General features: G+C 37.2%; 1 protein-coding gene across 3 annotated transcripts; it reads left to right on the forward strand.

Moving 5' to 3' along the window:
- Positions 1 to 259: 259 nt before the first annotated feature.
- On the forward strand, positions 260 to 18,617 carry LOC135206725 (vitamin K-dependent protein C-like). 3 transcript variants are annotated; one of them, XM_064238185.1, is made up of 11 exons: positions 260 to 414; positions 3,052 to 3,262; positions 5,002 to 5,115; positions 7,031 to 7,192; positions 8,105 to 8,193; positions 13,315 to 13,459; positions 15,974 to 16,079; positions 16,257 to 16,364; positions 16,567 to 16,721; positions 17,493 to 17,665; positions 18,389 to 18,617. In XM_064238185.1, the coding sequence occupies exons 2-11, from the start codon at positions 3,184 to 3,186 to the stop codon at positions 18,557 to 18,559; spliced, it is 1,302 nt and encodes a 433-aa protein (XP_064094255.1). In that variant the 5' UTR covers positions 260 to 414; positions 3,052 to 3,183; the 3' UTR covers positions 18,560 to 18,617. The 3 variants fall into 3 exon arrangements, with proteins under 3 accessions (XP_064094255.1, XP_064094256.1, XP_064094257.1); XM_064238186.1 differs by having other exon boundaries at positions 282 to 405; XM_064238187.1 differs by lacking the exon at positions 260 to 414 and adding an exon at positions 480 to 599.
- The last annotated feature ends 1,115 nt before the right edge of the window (positions 18,618 to 19,732 follow it).

The raw sequence follows: 19,732 nt of genomic DNA on the forward strand, positions 1-19,732 counted from the left end.
TCCTCCACTTTTGAATTCAGCAACTTAAATCGCGATGACCTTTGTAGGGAACAACATTTTTCGGGGGCATATAGTTTTTAAATAAACGATTAAAATCTATCAAAGTCCCGACCTTTAAGGTTACCAGAATGTGACGCAAACCGGTTGCCTGACGTTCTTTTCCTAGTTCCTGGCGAGACCTCGCCTTACGAAAATCAGGGTCACGCGACTCGTAAAGGCCACGGTTGGTGTTCGTTGTCCGGGACTGGAGTTGGAATTCCCTGTCTAACCCAAGAGCCTCTGAAGACATGCCTGGCTAGTAGAAGTACAGCCGTGTAACAGTAAAGGTTCTCGTGAGTGGAAGTGCTGTGGTCTCTGCCTGCTTGCGCCCGTCTCTAGACTCCTTGAAACATATTCACGGTCTAGGTATTACTTGTAAGTCTGTGGGAGATGATCGCCATTCATCTCCATTTTCTCTCTCTTCGTAGTCTTATTTAGGTTCCCAAGTGGAGTGCGGGATAATTATGAGGATAAGGATGGGATAAGGATAATTGTGAATCTCGGTGAAAATTTCTCCAGTGGTCGATTCCAAGAAGTCTACATAGAGATTTCAAAACAGCGTAAGACTGTAATGCGCTTTTCGTTGAAAAATGAAGCAATGTATGGTGACGTTGTTTACATCCTCGTTGAGTTTTGTATGTTGTGTCTGTTTGAATGTGTACAGACGAACGAATACTTAGGAACTGAGATGCTGCAGGTAAGACATAAACAAATCATATTGCCTGGAGACCAATATCCCGAGACATATTCTCGAAGGCAGATATTGCTGATGTTACAGCTGATGCTCCCGTGAAGGGATGAAAGGGCACCTCCACTAAGCTTGCGTCTAATAATATAGAAAAAACCGGATTGTGTTTGTGGCAAAGCAATGAATTCTTGTACCTCCACTCCTGCCTTCAGACATCAACTCGCACAAGGGTGAGATTCTCAGCTCACAAAAGAGCAAACATTTTCTTTATAGTGAATAAGACGACAAGAACAACACTGAAATTAATACGTATGATCGTTTCCTCCTCTGAATTCCCTGAGTGAAGCGACGCGCCCTTATTCACCAGCAGATGTTGCCAGCTATGACATTTCGGTCAATATTTCGGTGCGGATAATGATCGAAGCCCGCAATGCTTCGTCATGGCGATATCTCTATCCCTAAGTTTACCTCCGATGGCTAGTGAAGAAATCACGAAATCACGAGATATCGAAGGAATTCCTGTGAACCTCTAGACAGCTGCGAACGCTGTGGACTCATCAAACAAACGCTTAGGTCAAGGTTTCCAGTACTATGCAGATCTAAGCAATAAGGTGTGAGAGAAGTGTAACTCCCCAGAGGTTCGTCGTTCCTGCTGGAATAATGAAAACAACAGTTGTGGTCACCTTGGTTCTTCTCAGAAGTCGCGTCAGTTTGGGACACACGGCTTATAGCTGGAAGAAAATATATTCTATGTTATTATTAAATGTTTGTAATTACATTACGTATTTTCATATAACTGGAGTTGGTTTTATTATGTTAACTCTGCGTTAAGATCTAGAGGCCAATGTAACGGCAAGAGCGTATACAATTGTATGTTATTTACTAACGTTCATACTTAAACATTCTCGCTCGCCCTCAAAGCTCCAAACATGAATACGAATGCATATACCGCATATGGACGTATACACACACACATATATAGAATATATAATAATATAATATATATATATATATATAATAATATATATATACTATATATAGCTATATAATATATATAAGATATATATATACATATATATATAGAAGAGAGAGAGAGAGATGCAGTGATGAGAGAGATCGAGAGAGAGAGGAGCGATGAGCGAGAGAGAGAGAGAGAGAGAGAGAGAGAGAGAGAGAGAGATTAGGTCAATTTTATTGTGTAGTATCCTAATCAAACTCGCAATTCTTGTTCATTTTCTGGTCAAAATATTAACATGTTTTGGCAGCTTTTCTTTATGATATTTTCTTGCATTGTTGTTTCTTTAATTATCGATGTTACGATTTAATCTTTAAATAAAACCTCGGTAAACAGGCAAAGTCATTTCCCGTAATTTTGGTTCGTATTTCTCAGCTAACTCGTTTATGATTAGGGAAAACCGAACTCCAGCTCCGTTCATCATTGTCGGTTATTTGATCCAGATACCACTGAAAGCCATATTGTAGCGTTAAACCTCTCCCTGACTTTTTTCCTACATCTTGTGTTGTTGCCATATGTCGCAACTTCCTTCCCGTCAGCTCTCGTTTTTGTTCGAATATTTATAAATTCATCATCTGTTATTTCTAGCCTCGATTGCAAAGTCCGTTCCTTTACCGGTCGATGTAGCAACTTCCTGTCAGCTTTGGTGTTATATTCTTTTGTTTACAAATTAATCCTTCGCATCTCAACTCGCACCTGTTATTTCTAGCCTCGACGGCTACTGGTGGAGTCCTCAACATTCGCTTTAACCCTTACCTTTCGAAATTATTAGATTTTGCTACTTTGTGCACGCTGTAGTAGATTCACATCAACCGTGCATTTGAGGTCTAGGCTAGTCCCTAACGGCGCTCCTGATTGGCTGTTGATAAGCCAATCACAGGGCTGGAAACCCTCAATCTCTCGAGAGAGTTCACATAGGTAGGATGTATGTTCCACCTCTCCTGAAAAAAGTATCCCTCAAGAAAAGGGAACATGCATCCTGCTTATGTGAACTCTCGAGAGGTGGAACATACATCCTGCCTATGTGAACTCTCTCGAGAGACTGCGAGTATCCACCCCTGTGATTGGCTTATCAACAGCCAATCAGAAGCGCCGTAAGGGACTGGCCTATACGTCAAATGCACGGTTGATGTGAATTTACTATAGTCACCATGTTCCCAAATGTTGTTATTGATGTTGTCAGTGATTAAGCTGGCCTTATGCCAGCTCGGGCTCTTGCCCCTGAAGAGACCGGTAAAAATTCCCCTCCCCCACCCCCCAAAAAATGTGAAAATCTAATGACATTCCAGTAATATTGTTTCTCTTCCAGGTAAGAGTTATCTTCCTCAGGTCAGAAAGTCACCTGGCTAGATTTTCAATTTGCCTTAGTAAAAAAAAAATAAGAAATAAGGTAAATGATAAGAATATAGATAACTGAAAGCTACCAACTTGCCCGAGAACAATGTCGTCTGACTCCATTCGTCGGTCCCTGGTGGTACTGATTGTGGTGGCGTTGGTTACGGAATCCAGAGCTCATATTGGTGAGTGTATTTGCAGAATAACACTCCATTTGTTATGTGTAACTGTGATCAGTAGTTTTCCATATGTCTTGCTAAAAAGAATAAATATATGAATAAAAAAATAAATAGATTGATAAATGAATAGATCAATAGATAAATAATAGATAAATTAACGGGTAACTAAATAAATAAATAGATAAATAAATAGCTAAATAACAAAATAAATAGATAGATAAATAAATAGGCTAACTAAATAAATAGATACATGAATGAATAGAGAAAAAAAATAAATAGAGAAATGAATAGATACCTAAATAAATAAATAAAGAAATAGTTAAATGAATAGATAACTAAATAAATAAACAAAGAAATTAATAGATAACTAAATAAAATAAATAAATAGTTAAATGAATAGATAAATAAATAAATAAATAGATAAATGAATAGATAAATAAATAAGTAAATAAATAGATAATAAATAGATAACTAGATAAATGAATAAATGGATAGATAAGTAAATAAATAGATAAATGAATAGATAAATAAATAAATATGTAAATAAATGGATAACTAAATAAACGAATAAATAAATGAATAAATAGATGAATTAATAAATAAACTACTAACTAAATAATAGATAGATAGATAATTAAATAGATAAATCGATATATAAATAGATAAATGAATAGATAACTAAATAAATAAATAGAGAAATTAATAGATAACCAAATAAATAAAAAGAGAAATGAATAAATAAATAAATAAATAAATAGGGAAATGAAGATGTAAATAAATAGATAGAAAAAGGAATAGACAACTAAAAACATAAATAAGTGAATGAACAACTAAATAAATAAATCAATGAATGAATAGATAACTAACTAACTAAATGAATAAATGAATAAATAAATAAATAAATAAATACAAAAATGAGTAGACAACTAAATAAAAATAAAAGTGAATAGGCAACTAAATAAATAAATCAATGAATGAATAGAGAACTAACTAAATGTATAGGTAGATAACAGATATATAAATAAATAAATAAATAAATAAATAGATAAATAAACAGATGACTAACTAAATGAATCGATAAATAATAAACAAACAAATAAATTAATAAATAACCAACCAACCAAATAAATAAATAAATTTAAAAGATTCCTTCCCTCCAAATTATGTTACTAAAATCACTTCTTTTTAACGGCTTTATTCTCAGGTTAATATCCATTCTTTCTCCTATGGTAACGTCCGGTAGTCTCTTGCCTGAATATTCATGACTATTTTAGCATATCTGGCAGCAGTGTCAGGAACAACTGGTAACTGTAAATTTTAGAAGGCAAGAAAGTGCACTGAGTACTTGGCCTGATTCTCCTCCATGTCTTACATCGTCCAAAGTTATGTAAAGTTAAAACTTATTTGGGGAAAGGAGAAAATTATACACTTATATTGATGTCTATCGTTCAGTTCCGTGCATAGCTATAGTCTCATTTCATTAGACTCATATTGTGTATCTAAAATTAAAAATGAGTCGGATGAAGCAGAAAATGCTGCACTTGTATTGATTTCTACTGTTTGAGTCGTGCATAATCATAGCCTCACGTCATTAATTCTATATTATTTATGAGCAATATATTCGAGGCTTCCTTATGCTAGTATTTACCACACAGTCATCACGTTTGCTTCGTCACTTCCTCTTGCTTACTTCTATTCTATCTTTCCTCCTTCTGTAACTTCCCTTCTTTGTTTATTATTATCAGGGAGCTGCGAGGACCACTCGTTCGAATGTTCCAAGTGGAGAGGATGGGGTCTGTGCGATTCCAATCTCCGGTTCATGGCGCTGAATTGTCCGGTTACCTGCAACGTCTGCCTAGGTAAGCGAGAGAGAGAGAGAGAGAGAGAGAGAGAGAGAGAGAGAGAGAGAGAGAGAGGATTGTGGGTAGTAATAATGTGCAGAGATCATTTCGTGTCTATGCCATCTTGAGTACATGATTCTCGTTCATATGTTCTGAATATTCTTCTGGAATATGCCACAGAACAGAAGGTCCACGGGATAATAAGAGAATAAAAGCATTCTCCTGCGCTTCCATTTTCATGCAGAAGTCACTTGATTATGGTTTGAATGATTCTGCATCGTCATCCTATCTTAGTTTATTTTCCCGTGGACACACTACGTCTTATTTCGTATGCGATGGCTTGTGCGGCCTTATATGTTTGTGTATTCTGATAGCCACAATGGCCTCTTCATTTCTTGATTTTTTCACAGTTTTTATACAACAACATTGAAAGTAATGGCAACTTCAGCAGCGTTACGCTTGTAGAGATTCTTCTCTATTTTTCGAATAGCGGCTTTTTCCGTACCGTAGTATAAGTGTAAAAATTGAAATATACACACCGATCTTGACCCTGTGTTTGATAACGTCCTCCACGGGGGCTCTACTAGCCTTTTAAGTAGTACGGAAAAAGCCGCTATTCGAAAAATAGAGAAGAATCTCTACAAGCGTAACGCTGCTGAAGTAGGCATTACTTTAAAAAAAGTATGCTTGAGAGAGGGTTTGCTTCTTAAGTACAATAATAATAATAATAATAATAATAATAATAATAATAAAAATAATTATAATAATAATAATAATAATAATAATAATAATAATAATAATAATAAGGCGTGATCCGACCTCCAGCTTACACGGGATGCGTGCAAGATTTGTTTTTTCCCCTCAGGCACAAGTTGCAAACATTATATTCCTAACTTTTAACGTAAAGAAAACGTGCTAAAATCTACAATCGGATAGAGCCTTGTTTCACCAACGAAAATTTAAATAAGTATGCTATATTTTATTGGAAATAATTTTTTTTTATATTTTCATTCTAATAAATAAATCATAAATAGTTATCCAGTCCTAAAATTCCTATACTTTAAGCTCAACGAGAAACAACCTTTTCAGACCTTTTTAGGCTTTTCCATAGACCTTTCCTACCACCCCAACAGCAACAAAGTAGTTTGTAGGCTTACTCCCCGAGTAAGCGATAATAGTATGTTTCATTTTCTAAAGAGGTTTCTCAGCTATGGTAGACCAGACAGCCCGGGAAGAAGGTATTCCACCTAAGCCTAATGATTATACATACAATTTTTATTCTTTTAACCATTATTATGATTACCAACCAAGCTGCCATCATGTTATGAAAACCGAAAGCTACAAGCGCGCAGAAATAAAAAAGAAATAAACAGATATGGTAAAAAAAAGTAGATTACATAGTCAGTTTGAGCTTCCGAAGTTTCGCTGATTCAGCAAAAGAACCAAGATCATTCCGTACTTTGGTCACAGATATCGAACGATAAAATCATGTTCATTGTTTCCTTTTCTGCTTTTGACTTACGGTTTCGTTGTATATTTCAGTGATGTTCTCCATGTAGTAGTAGTATCCTGGATATATTAGCATTCCTTACAGTTCTCAATGTAAACTCTGTTTTTTTCCATCTGTCCAATCCGCCTGTGGTCTTTTCGCATGGTAGCACTGCGTCCCGGGCTTTAAACAATTACGATATGTGTAAGTTTTAGGTAATCAAAAGGATATTTGGGTGTACATTTGCAACTGAAAAGTGTTTTAATAAATTACTGTATGCTAATTACACCGTTAATATTTATTTGAAATAGGATGTTATTATCATTGTTGAATGTAACTATCTAAAGCCCGTGACGCAGTGTTACCATACGCAAACACCACAGGCAGATGGACAGATGGAAAAAAAACAGAGTATAGTATCTGGGATATTAATATTTCTTACAGATCCCGGATGCTTCGACAGGAGTCAGGAGTGCTCAGAGTGGGTGCAGTTGGGATTATGCAATCGCAACAGGCAGGTTCAGAGGACGTGTCCCCATTCCTGCAGCCTGTGTCAAATTCCAGAATTTTTCACGAAAACCCAGAGCATCGCTGAACCCGACTTTGGCAAGTATCTTAGATGTGTATGTATGTATGTATGTATGTATGTGTGTGTGTATGTATGAAGACACACATACACACACTTAAATATATATATATATATATGTGTGGTATGCTGAATATATGATATCTACACAGTTTTTTGTCTGATTTTTATTTCATTTTGCATCTTCCATTTTTATATATAGACACACACATATATATATATATATATATATATATATATATATATATATATATATATATATATATATACATACATCATACATGTGTGTGTGTGTGTGTTTGGTATGCTGAATTTCATGATTTCATTTACTCAGTTTTGTCTGATTTTGATTTCACTGTGCATTTTCATTAGTTATGTTTTTTCTTGCAGTTTATTAATAATTTTAATCTCTCGAATGCATCTTAGCTTTCATTCCTAACTACCAAGTGATCTCCCCTCGCCATTTTCCAGTAACTAATATACACTTTTAACTTATCTCATAAGTCGCAAGTATTCATCATTAATGAGTTGTCCTTGTTTCTCTGTGTAACTCCATTTAATGACAGATATCCTAATAGTTCATTATTTGATCCCCTGATTATCATAAAATTCTATTTGTCCTTTGCTTTTGCACTGATCTTTGACACAATTGGAAACGTAAACAATTTCACAACATCGACCTTTTTGAAACAATTGATTGCGCACTGCATAGTTATTTCTTGAGGACAAAGTCGAGCTTGTTAAGTGTACTAATAAACCTTCAACTACCATTTTCGCCATTAATTATTTGAAGGAAAATTTGTTTCCTAATTCTTTTCCCATAATTTCTCCTTGAGGATGAAATCGATCGTGGTGGGTGTAATGACAAACCTTCGACTTTCTTTTCCCCACTGACATCCTGACGTAAGTGTATATGTTTCTTTGTATTGTAGAATGTGGCAGACCAGTAACACAAGGCGGTGGAAGAGGGAGGAGACAGATTATCTTCCCAGATGAACTACAAGACTACCTCAGAAGTCGCGTAAGTACAATGTATGATGACCGAAGCACGGTATCAGCTCTTTTAGTCGTTGCATTATATTTTTTTTTTCTCGGTAGTTTTATGCCGTCAGTTACTTTCATTTACCTCTATCTCTGACCCTAAATTGATTATCTTTGCTCTCTACCAGGTGATCTCTTCCTGTCTATTAATGTTTTGGAGTTTACAGTATAAACGTTCATAGCAACATTTCGTTTGCTAATTTTGTCATAAGAGTTGTAATTCAGTACAAACGAAAACAAAAAACACAGTTAATACTAATTAATGTATATGTCTTTAAAATAAAGCTCATCATGGATGTAGGTAAGATGTGTTGCAATTTTCAATTTTACTTCCTTCTGATATTAGCCATTCTAAGTATGTTTTTGAGATGCACTCGTTTACTAACCTAATTTCCATAATGTAGGTCTTGTCAACCTCTAGTCCCATGCGAAATTCATGTAAAGTTAAATGACCATGTTGAAAAACTAATAATAATAATAATAATAATAATAATAATAATAATATAATAATAATAACTAATAATAATTGGCACGAGAGTTTATACAATATTCTAAGGGGTCCATAATAATAAAAATGTTAAAAGTTCGTGTGTAATTTATAAATACTTTATAAAACCTTTCGAACCCTTCTCTGGGTTCAGCTTCAGTCCAAGATTTTGCACTGAAGATGAACCCAGAGAGGAGGATTCGAAAGCTTTTATGAAGTGTTTATAAATTATACAATAACTTTTAACATTTTTATTAGTGTGGACCCCCTTAGAATTTAATAATAATAATAATATATTTAATAATAATAATAATAATAATAATAATAATAATAATAATAATAATAATAATAATAATAATAATAATAATAATAATAATAACGAGACGAACATTTTCTTAATGTCGAACTGGAATAAGATTAAAGGTCAATAAAATGAACCATCACAGTGTTCGAAAGCTATTGTAGCACTTTTATAAATCATTACAGTCCACTACTGAATATTATTGTTGACCTGTAATCGATAATAATAATGAATATAATAATAATAATAATAATAATAATAATATAATAATAATAATAATAATAATATAATAATAATAATAATAATAATAATAATAATAATAATAATAATAAATGAGTCTTGAAATAGAGAAACAAATCCCACCGTTATGAATGGGTGAAAAACATATTTTAAAAATAGAGATATTTGTACCCATACATAACTGCGGATTAGTGTCTCCGATAATAATAATAATAATAATTATAATAATAATAATAATAATAATAATAATAATAATAATTACAGTCTACTCAGCTGTAAATGAGTACCTATCCCTGATGGGGTAGGGTCCAGCTATGGGTTAAATAGCAAAAGTCAGCAATGATGGAAAGAAATGAAGGAATAAACGACAACGACGTAAATGGAACCTCTGGCAACAGAGGAGCTTCGTCCGGCAACCAGGTATTAACCCCAATTGAAGGGGAAGACGGTCAGGTACTTGGAGGTCGTCATCCAGCAACTGATCACCACAACGACAATAATCAACAGCCTGAGATTGGAGCTTACAGAGGCAAAAAGGAAGAAATGGACAAGAGAAGAAAATAAGGAAATATGGAGATGCTACATCAGAAGCAACCCGACGGAGAGAGGATATAGAAGAAGATTGGTCAACATCTGGAATGAGAGGAATAACACCCCCAATCAGAGCAGAGGCTGGCAGACCAAGTAAGGAACATAAAGAAAAAGAACTGGCTCTCCCCAACAGAAAGAGAAGAACTGGAAAGGGAAATGTCACACGACAACGAATTACACGAAGACGAACTGAGAGACGATGCCACAGAAGACGACAGGGAGGATGAGGTATCAAACAACGACACACGAAGAAACACCGACCAAGTAACAGAGAGGACGGAATGGGTAGAAAAGATCAGACAATGGATGGGAGCCAGATACAGAGAGAACAAAGATCCCCTCCATGAAAGCCTACAACACCAAGAAATTAAGGGAGAAAAGTGAGGTCAATGAAATAATGGGCATAATACACACCACCAGTATCACAGAAACAAATAACTTGACATATGCAGGAGCAAGATTAGTAGCAGAACTGATGGGGATTCGAACACCAACACCACCAGCACAACCAACCCAACAGAAACCAAAACAGCAACCTCCTTGGAAAAGGCGCCTGGAAAAGCAAATCATGGTGAGAGATCTGACTTGAGTAAACTGAAAGAGATGGCAGAAAAAAGGCTAAGAAGCAAGAAAAACAAGGGAGGAACTCAACGAGAAATAAATTACAAGAGAGGGGACTAAAACAGCACCATAGAAGATGTAAAACAGAGGCTTAAGGCCAAAGCACATAAGATCCAACGGTACATGAACAGGAATAAGGGATACCAACAGAACAAACTATTCGGAACCAACCAGAAAAGACTATACAGCAACTAAGAGGGGAAGCAACCACCCAGAAATTCCTGAAGCCGAACCAAGTAAGAGACTCTGGGGAAAACATATGGAGCAATCCGGTATCACATAACAAACATGCAACATGGCTCCAGGAAGTCAAGGAAGAAGAAACAGGAGATAAAACAAAGATTCACAGACATCACGACAGACACAGTCAGACACCAACTAAAGAAAATGCCAAACTGGAAAGCCCCAGGTCCCGATGAAGTCCATGGATACTGGCTCAAAAACTTCAAGGCCCTACACCCACGAATAGCAGAACAACTCCAGCATTGTATCTCAAATCACCAAGCACCCAAATGGATGACCACAGGAAGAACATCCTTAGTACAAAAAAGACAAGAGTAAGGGAAATATAGCCAGTAACTACAGGCCTATCACCTGCCTACCAATAATGTGGAAGTTACTAACAGGTATCATCAGTGAAAGCTATACAACTACCTAGAGGAGACAAACACCATCCCCCACCACAGAAAGGCTGCAGAAGGAAGTGTAGGGGCACAAAAGACCAGCTCCTGATAGACAAAATGGTAACGAAGAACAGTAAGAGAAGGAAAACAGACCTAAGCATGGCATGGATAGACTATAAGAAAGCCTTCGACATGATACCACACACATGACTAATAGAATGCCTGAAAATATATGGGGCCAGAGGAAAATACCATCAGCTTCCTCAAAAATACAATGCGCAACTGGAATACAATACTTACAAGCTCTGGAATAAGACTAGCAGAGGTTAATATCAGGAGAGGGATCTTCCAGGCGACTCACTGTCCCCACTATCTTCGTAGTAGCCATGATTCCCATGACAAAAGTACTACAGAAGATGGATGCCGGGTACCACTCAAATAAGAAAAAGAGGCAACAGAATCAACATCTGATGTTCATGGACGACATCAAGCTGGTATGGTAAGAGCATCAAGGAAATAGATACTCTAATCCAGACTGTAAGAATTGTATCTGGGGACATCAGGATGGAGTTTGGAATAGAAAAATGCGCCTTAGTCAACATACAAAAAAAGGCAAAGTAACGAGAACTGAAGGGATAAAGCTACCAGAATGGGAGCAACATCAAACACATAGATGAGACAGGATACAAAATTACCTGGGAATAATGAATGGAAGGAGGAGATATAAAACACCAAGAGATGAAGGACACGATCAGGAAAAGAATATATGCAGAGACTCAAGGCGATACTCAAGGTCAAAACTCAACGCCGGAAATATGATAAAAGCCATAAACACATGGGCAGTGCCAGTAATCAGATACAGCGCAGGAATAGTCGAATGGACGAAGGCAGAACTCCGCAGCATAGATCAGAAAACCAGGAAACATATGACAACTACACAAAGCACTACACCCAAGAGCAAAATACGGACAGACTATACATAACACGAAAGGAAGGAGGGAGAGGACTACTAAGTATAGAGGACTGCGTTAACATCGAAAACAGAGCACTGGGGCATATCTAAAAACCAGTGAAGACGAGTGGCTAAAGAGTGCATGGGAAGAAGACTAATAAAAGTAGACGAAGGACCCAGAAATATACAGAGACGGAGAAAGACAGAAAGAACTGAGGACTGGCACAACAAACCAATGCACGGACAATACATGAGACAGACTAAAGAAACTAGCCAGCGATGACAATTGGCAAGTGGCTACAGAGGGGAGAGCTAAAGAAGGAAACTGAAGGAATGATAACAGCGGCACAAGATCAGGCCCTAAGAACCAGATATGTTCAAAGTACGATAGACGGAAATAACATCTCTCCCATATGTAGGAAGTGCAATACGAAAAATGAAACCATAAACCACATAGCAAGTGAATGCCCGGCACTTGCACAGAACCAGAACAAAAAGAGGCATGATTCAGTGGCAAAAAGCCCTCCACTGGAGCCTGTGCAAGAAACATCAGCTACGTTTGCAGTAATAAGTGGTACGAGCACCAACCTGAGGGAGTGATAGAAAACGATCAGGCAAAGATCCTCTGGGACTATGGTATCAGACGGTAAGGGTGATACGTGCAAACAGACCAGACGTGACGTTGATTGACAAAGTCAAGAAGAAAGTATCACTCATTGATGTCGCAATACCATGGGACACCAGAGTTGAAGAGAAAGAGAGGGAAAAAATGGATAAGTATCAAGATCTGAAAATAGAAATAAGAAGGATATGGGATATGCCAGTGGAAATCGTACCCATAATCATAGGAGCACTAGGCACGATCCCAAGATCCCTGAAAAGGAATCTAGAAAACTAGAGGCTGAAGTAGCTCCAGGACTCATGCAGAAGAGTGTGATCCTAGAAACGGCACACATAGTAAGAAGAGTGATGGACTCCTAAGGGGGCAGGATGCAACCCGGAACCCCCCCACACTATAAATACCACCCAGTCGAATTGGAGGACTGTGATAGAGCAAAAAAAAAAAAGAAAAAAAAAAAAAAAAAAAAAAAAAAAAAAACAAAAAAAAAAAAAAAAAAAAAAAAAAAACAATAATAATAATAATAATGAGTAGTTCATCGGGATAAACTGAACAATATTTATATTATTTGCCATTAAGATTCTCTGAATAAAACATCTCTCATTTATTCATCAACGCTAACTTTATCTAATTCTTAAATATATTCTTTCTATTCTTGCATTTCCAGCCTAATAATCCCCAGGATCCCCACGATGTCCTTGATCCGCATGGCCCCGATGATCATCATCATTTCGATGAAGAAGATCATCACGATCCACATAACGATCCGCATCGTCCAGATGATCGTCATAGGCCTCAACCTATCAAGAAAGGTAAACGACAATTGTTGTTGTTGTTTTGATTTAGCTGGACCTTGTGTCAGACGGGCTCTTGTCACAGAGCAGCCGTAACGGGAACGACAAGCATTGGCGTTTGTGCTGTTTTTTTTTTTTTTTTTTTTGTTTTATGAGCATTCGCATCTGTCTTTCTAATAATACCTTTCCCACACTTCTTCCCGCTTTTTTTTTTTTTTTCTTTTTAAAAAACATTGTTTTCTTTTTTTTCTTTCTCTTTTGTCCTGTGATGCGTTGCAGTAAAGTGATTGTCAACCTTTTAATTGCCACGCCCCCTTCTGAGAGATGGTCCTTCCCTCCACGACCCCCAACCCCACCCCCACCCTTTGCATCTGTGAGTGAAATTCCCTCCCAGATTTAAAGGAAAATGTAAAAAACAAGCAACAGAGAGAATGTAATTTCGAGGGATGGAGAGGGAGGCAGATAATTACACAACAGAGCATACTAGGACACCACAGTAATTATTTCCTCACTTTTGTTAAATGACTAACGAATATAACTATAGAATTTAACATTTTTCCTTAGGGCTCACGCCTCCCCTGGAAACTGCAGACGACACCCCTAGGGGGCGTGCCCCCCCCAGGTTGAGAACCACTGGTGTAGTAGGTGTATGACAGCATACGCTGTGGAAGTCTGCCTACACAAGGGTTCATCCATGTTTTAGCAGTTAAAGTATATACCACTGAGCGAAGTGTTTAGAACTCCATAGGGGTGGGCTGTGGTTATTGCCGTCAGCGCACCTCACGCTATGCACTGCAGACAGAGGGTTTAGGGCTACTGTAGGCCTAGTAGGCATTTCTGCATGTAGGGATTTCACAGGGAATATGATCTAACCAGACTTACCTTCACCTACCCTACCCTCGGACGCCGTGCCCTAACCTTGGCTTGGGAGATGAGCTTTTAAGCGCCTTAAGGCAGTAATGCGTTGCATCTTGACTTGAAATTTCGAGGTTCTAATTGTACATCATCCTCAGGGAGACTATTCCACAGTCCAACGGTGTGAGGAATAAAGGACCTCTTGAACTGAACTGAGAAGTTCGACAGAGAGGCACATTTACTACTGCATACTGCTGCTGTTCAGAGGATCTCGTTGCTCTCGGCAGATAGAGTGAATTAGGGATCAACTGTGGATATGAAAGAGATCTGATGAAATTCGTTTTATGAAAATCATATCTCATTGTGGTTTTCTTATTATTTTTACAGATGCGATATATTTGTTTCCTTTTAGTTATGTTTACTAACAATGGAGAGGCTCTGTTTCTTCTCAGTTGTAAGATATTTATGTACGATATGTTTCTTTAGTGTTTCTCACCAGCCGTGCATTGTTTATCCACTTTATAATATTCCTTTTCCCCAAGTATAGAAAGCGTCTTTCCCTTCATAATATTGTGATCTTTATGTGCTGTGAAATGCTTTCCTTTAAGATGATCCATTTCCGTTGTTCATCTGTACAGTACCAAAGTACTGCGAGTGTTTTGTCCATTTCTTAATAGGGATATGAGGCTAAAATTCTTAGCCTTCAGAAGGTAAGCAAATCAACGATATGAGACCAACGCCAGGTTGCAGGGTAGCTGCGACCCTCAAAGTCAACCAACGCCAAATACTCCCATGAAATATTCTAAACGCTTCGATGGAATGGAATATAAAGTTTAGTCCAAAGGAACAAGCGCTGGTACCTTTGCGGTCATTCAGCGCTGAAAGGGAAACTGGGAGTACATAGGTTTTAAAGGTATAACAGGAGGAAGACCTGGCAGTTGCACCGTGGAACCATTCTTAAGAGAAGGCAAAAAGTAAGATGAGTGAAACAGAATATGAACAATGGTACAGTAAAAAGAATGAAAAGGACTGAGGTTAGGGGCCGAATGGCGAGGTAAAGAACCGTAAGTAGTGCCTGCAGTTCACAGTGCCACGTTTCGTAATCTAACTGCTGAAACGTGGATGAACCCTTGTGTAGGCAGACTTCCACAGCGTCTGCCGTTCATACACAACTCAGGACAGAAGAACAGAAGGAAAAATTAAAAACTGGAAAGAGGGTTCTAGCTTAATCAATCAGGAAGAAAGATAGCAATTGTCAGGAATTCAGATGCAGGAAAAGGAACCAGTGAGTCATGCGTTCTGGTGTTTTAGAAACGACGATAATCTTATCCTCAGACTAATAACAATTTCTATTTTCATTCAAAAGATTTCTAACTTTCTTCATAAGATTTCTAACTTTCTACATACCTGAGCGTCCTTTTATTTTCCACACAGAAGATAAGGGTCAGGCTTCATTCGGAGATGCCGATAATTGCATTAATAAATTTCTAGTTAAACATGCTAGCGCAAATACTCTCGCAATCTCTTTGGTACTATCTTGATTGTGAACCGTTTCTGTGAATGTTCGGTCTTGTTAAAAACTCAAGTATACGATATTTCCTTTACTAGAGACATACTCCCATTTTGAGGTAATTTTCTGCCTTTTCATCTGTAATGCTCGTAACTGTCCGGTTTCAGGTCCTGTTGCCACTATTGACGTCACCGAAACCTTCTGTGGCGCCACACTCATCCATGAGAGGTTCCTCTTGACGGCTGCTCACTGCGTCCTAGATCCTGACAAACCGTAAGCATGGAGCTCAGTATATACGCTTATTGCCCTGTTTGTCAAGTGACATATTCTGTGAATGCCACTTACTTGTGAAGTGGGATATTTTGTTAAAAATCTATTTTAGCAGTCTGAATATGAATGCCTCTCTCCCTGCAAATAAACTAACTTTCGGTCTCCCTCAATTTTTCCTAGTGTGAGGACAGTTCGTCTAGGCGAGCTGGATTTCTCCAAAGAAAACGAGGCCTTTTCCGCTCCGGTCGACTACAGTGTGAAGCTCATCACGCTTCATCCGGAATACAAGTATGCTGTAATTATATTTCCTTTCTTAAAGTGGAATTAAAGATATAGATTATAATTTAAGGCATTTTACAATTCAGTCTTCAGGAGAGTCATAACATAAGACACCCAAAGTTCCACTCGCTATATTTTGTATTTTGTTTACAATAGAATTAGAACAGAATACGCTTATTACAATTTGTCACTTGATTTTTCTTTGAACAAGGACAAATACGCTAGAGCGGTATAACGACATCGCCCTCATTGAAACGACGGAGAAAGTCCAGTTCAACGATGTTGTCTACCCCTTCTGTCTCCCAAAAAGAAGACCTACGAACGGTGCCACAGTGACTGGATCCGGCTTCGGTTTGGTTAACAACAGTAAGTAACACGTTTCTTATATTTCTTATGCAAGCGGTCTCCCCAAAATTAAGTATATCTTAATTTTAACAGACCACTGAGCTGATTAGGAGCTCTCCTAGGGCTGGCCCGAAGGTTTAGATATTTTTACGTGGCTAGGAACCAACTGGTTACCTAGCAACGGGACCTACAGCTTATTGTGGGATCCGAACCACATCGAGAAATGAATTTCTATCACCAGAAATAAATTCCTCGGAATTCACGTTGGTAGAGTGTCTATCCAAAAACGTGTCTCTGGTCGTTACTTAGATGGGTGCCCAAAGAGGCATAGTACCAGATGGTGTCAGTCTGTGTGACTATCTGTGAGAGTAGAGGTATGGGCCAGCAAATCTATCACTAAGCCTAGTTATTTTTAGGAAGCATATGAATTCTGGAGCAACATACATACAACGATATATATATATATATATATATATATATAATATATATATATATATATATATATATATATATTTATATATATATATATATATATATATATATATATATATATATATATATATATATATATATATGCGTGTGTGTAGCTACTTTCGTATTCGAATACTTTGCCTGCACAAAAGTATACAAACCTGAAAATGGAAACTCAACAAATATGCATCTTAATGAAGCTGATTCCTTTATAAATACAGTTAGTTTTGACTAGTGGCACTTACTTATTTGTAAAGTTTACATCGGAGTTCTATATTTTCCCTTTATTAACCTTATTCGTTTTCTAATGATTTCAAACAGCTGATCGCTCCACCCACGTACAAGAGGCGGACCTGACGATAGTGGACTCCAACATGTGTTGGAGCATGTACGAACGTGAAGGATTGGGGAACACCATAAGAACTCAGTATCCTCTTCTTTTCCAAGGGACAGATATTATGTGCGCTGCCTTTCCCGGCAGAGATGCCTGTCAGGTGAGCAGTGCCGAAATCTTTTTTCGTTCCTCTTCTTCTTCATTTTAGTAGGAGATCTGGCTTCTTTTACTGGAGCCAATGTAGTACTTCCCTTCTTCTTATTTCATCATTTGCCAATCTCTCAAGCAGCGTTATTCCCATAATCCACCTCAGCATTCTCATCTCTGTTCTCTCAAGATTTACATCCTCTTTTCTTCTTAGAGCCCATGTTTCTGTTCCATACATTAACACTGATCGTATCACTGTGTTGTATATCTTGATATTTAGCTTGATTGGCATTTTCTTATCACATACCACTCCAGCTGTAGTAGATTCACATCAACCGTGCATTTGATATCTAGGCCAGTCCCTTACGACGCTCCTGATTGGCTGTTGATAAAGCCACTCACAGGGCTAGAAACTCTCAGTCTCTCTCGAGAGTTCACATAGGCAGGATGCGTGTTCCACCTCTCCTGAGGGGTACTTTAGAAAGAGGAGAGGTGGAACGTAGATCCTACCCATGTGAACTCTCTCGAGAGAGACTGAGAGTTTCCAGCCCTGTGATTGGCTTATCAACAGCCAATCATGAGCATCGTAAGGGACTGGCCTAGACATTAAATGCATGGTTGATGTATCTCCACTTCCACCATGCAGCTTTTATCCTACTGTCAACTTCAGCCTCTCATCCTATCTTTTGGCTTAAAGTAGTAGATCCTCTCTAACTGTTCTGCCGACACTTTCCAGGGCGACTCCGGAGGTCCTCTCTTCCAAGACGTTTTCGGGCAGCGCTTTCTGGTGGGCGTCATCGGCCAGGGCATCTCCTGCAGGGGCAACGGCGTCCCCAGCTTACCCGGCTTCTACATCAGCGTGGCTGACCACATCGATTTCATCAACAGCGTAATTTATCCATCGTAAATGGGTCGTGTTTCATTCCGGACTGTTGGCTGCGCTCCCGGCGGTATGGGTCTTTCTTAATATAATATATATATATATATTATATATATATAGTATCTATAATACTATATATTAATATATTTTTTTTTTGAACTTGTTAATAATCATAATATCTATACTATATAATTTAATATATATATACTATACTATTATATATTATTATTATATATATATACATTATATATATTATAATATAATAGTATATTGCAACCTGTTACAACTCTTTTGGGTATAACCGAGACGCATCGCTTTTTTTTTTATGTAGATTTATGTGTAAAGGTTGATTTTACAGAAAAATAGATCTTCTTGAATATCATGTATTTTAACTAAAAGTTCCACTGATCATTGTGACTGTTTATGATATGCCCCCCAATTATTTATTGATTTTTTTTTAAATAACCATAGATAGGCCCAAATTGTAATAAATGAACTGACTATTTCATTATTTGAAATGACAATGAGGCAGCTACATATCGAATACTAATCGCAGAGCTGACTGAGGTAATTAAGTTGAGTATTGCATAGATCAAGACGTGTAGAGGCTGTATATGGCCCTGAGCTGAAATAAAGGATATTATTATTATTATTATTATTATTATTATTATTATTATTATTATTATTATTATTATTATTATTATTATTATTATTATATTGAAATGTGAAAGGAAGAGGTTTTACTTTTTAGTCATCATTGACATTCAACTTTGATTTTGTAAATGAAAATACTACATCGATGTACAAAATTCAATGCAATATATTTAGAAAATAATGTATCATGAATTTGTCTCTCAGTGTTTGAAATCCATTGGATCGGTATTTTGAATTTACCATCTCTGGGAACAGAATGACAAACCCTCTTAGAATGCTGTCAATGGTTGCCTTGTAACTAACTACAGTGGACATTGCTTAATACTCATTTGTTATTAAATAAATTTGCTGACATTTGCTGTTTGTCTGATGATAAACCTTGTAACTCTCTATCTCTCTCTCTCTCTCTCTCTCTCTCTCTCTCTCTCTCTCTCTCTATGTACGGATTTCCTTACAGGCTAGAAGCAAGGCTACGCTGGAAGTCACCTTGTGAAAACTCTAATAAACAAGTAAAGTTTATCATTGCGATAAATACGCTGCGTTAAT

This window comes from Macrobrachium nipponense, chromosome 31 (assembly GCF_015104395.2).
Source record: "Macrobrachium nipponense isolate FS-2020 chromosome 31, ASM1510439v2, whole genome shotgun sequence".
In the NCBI taxonomy this organism is placed as follows: domain Eukaryota; kingdom Metazoa; phylum Arthropoda; class Malacostraca; order Decapoda; family Palaemonidae; genus Macrobrachium; species Macrobrachium nipponense.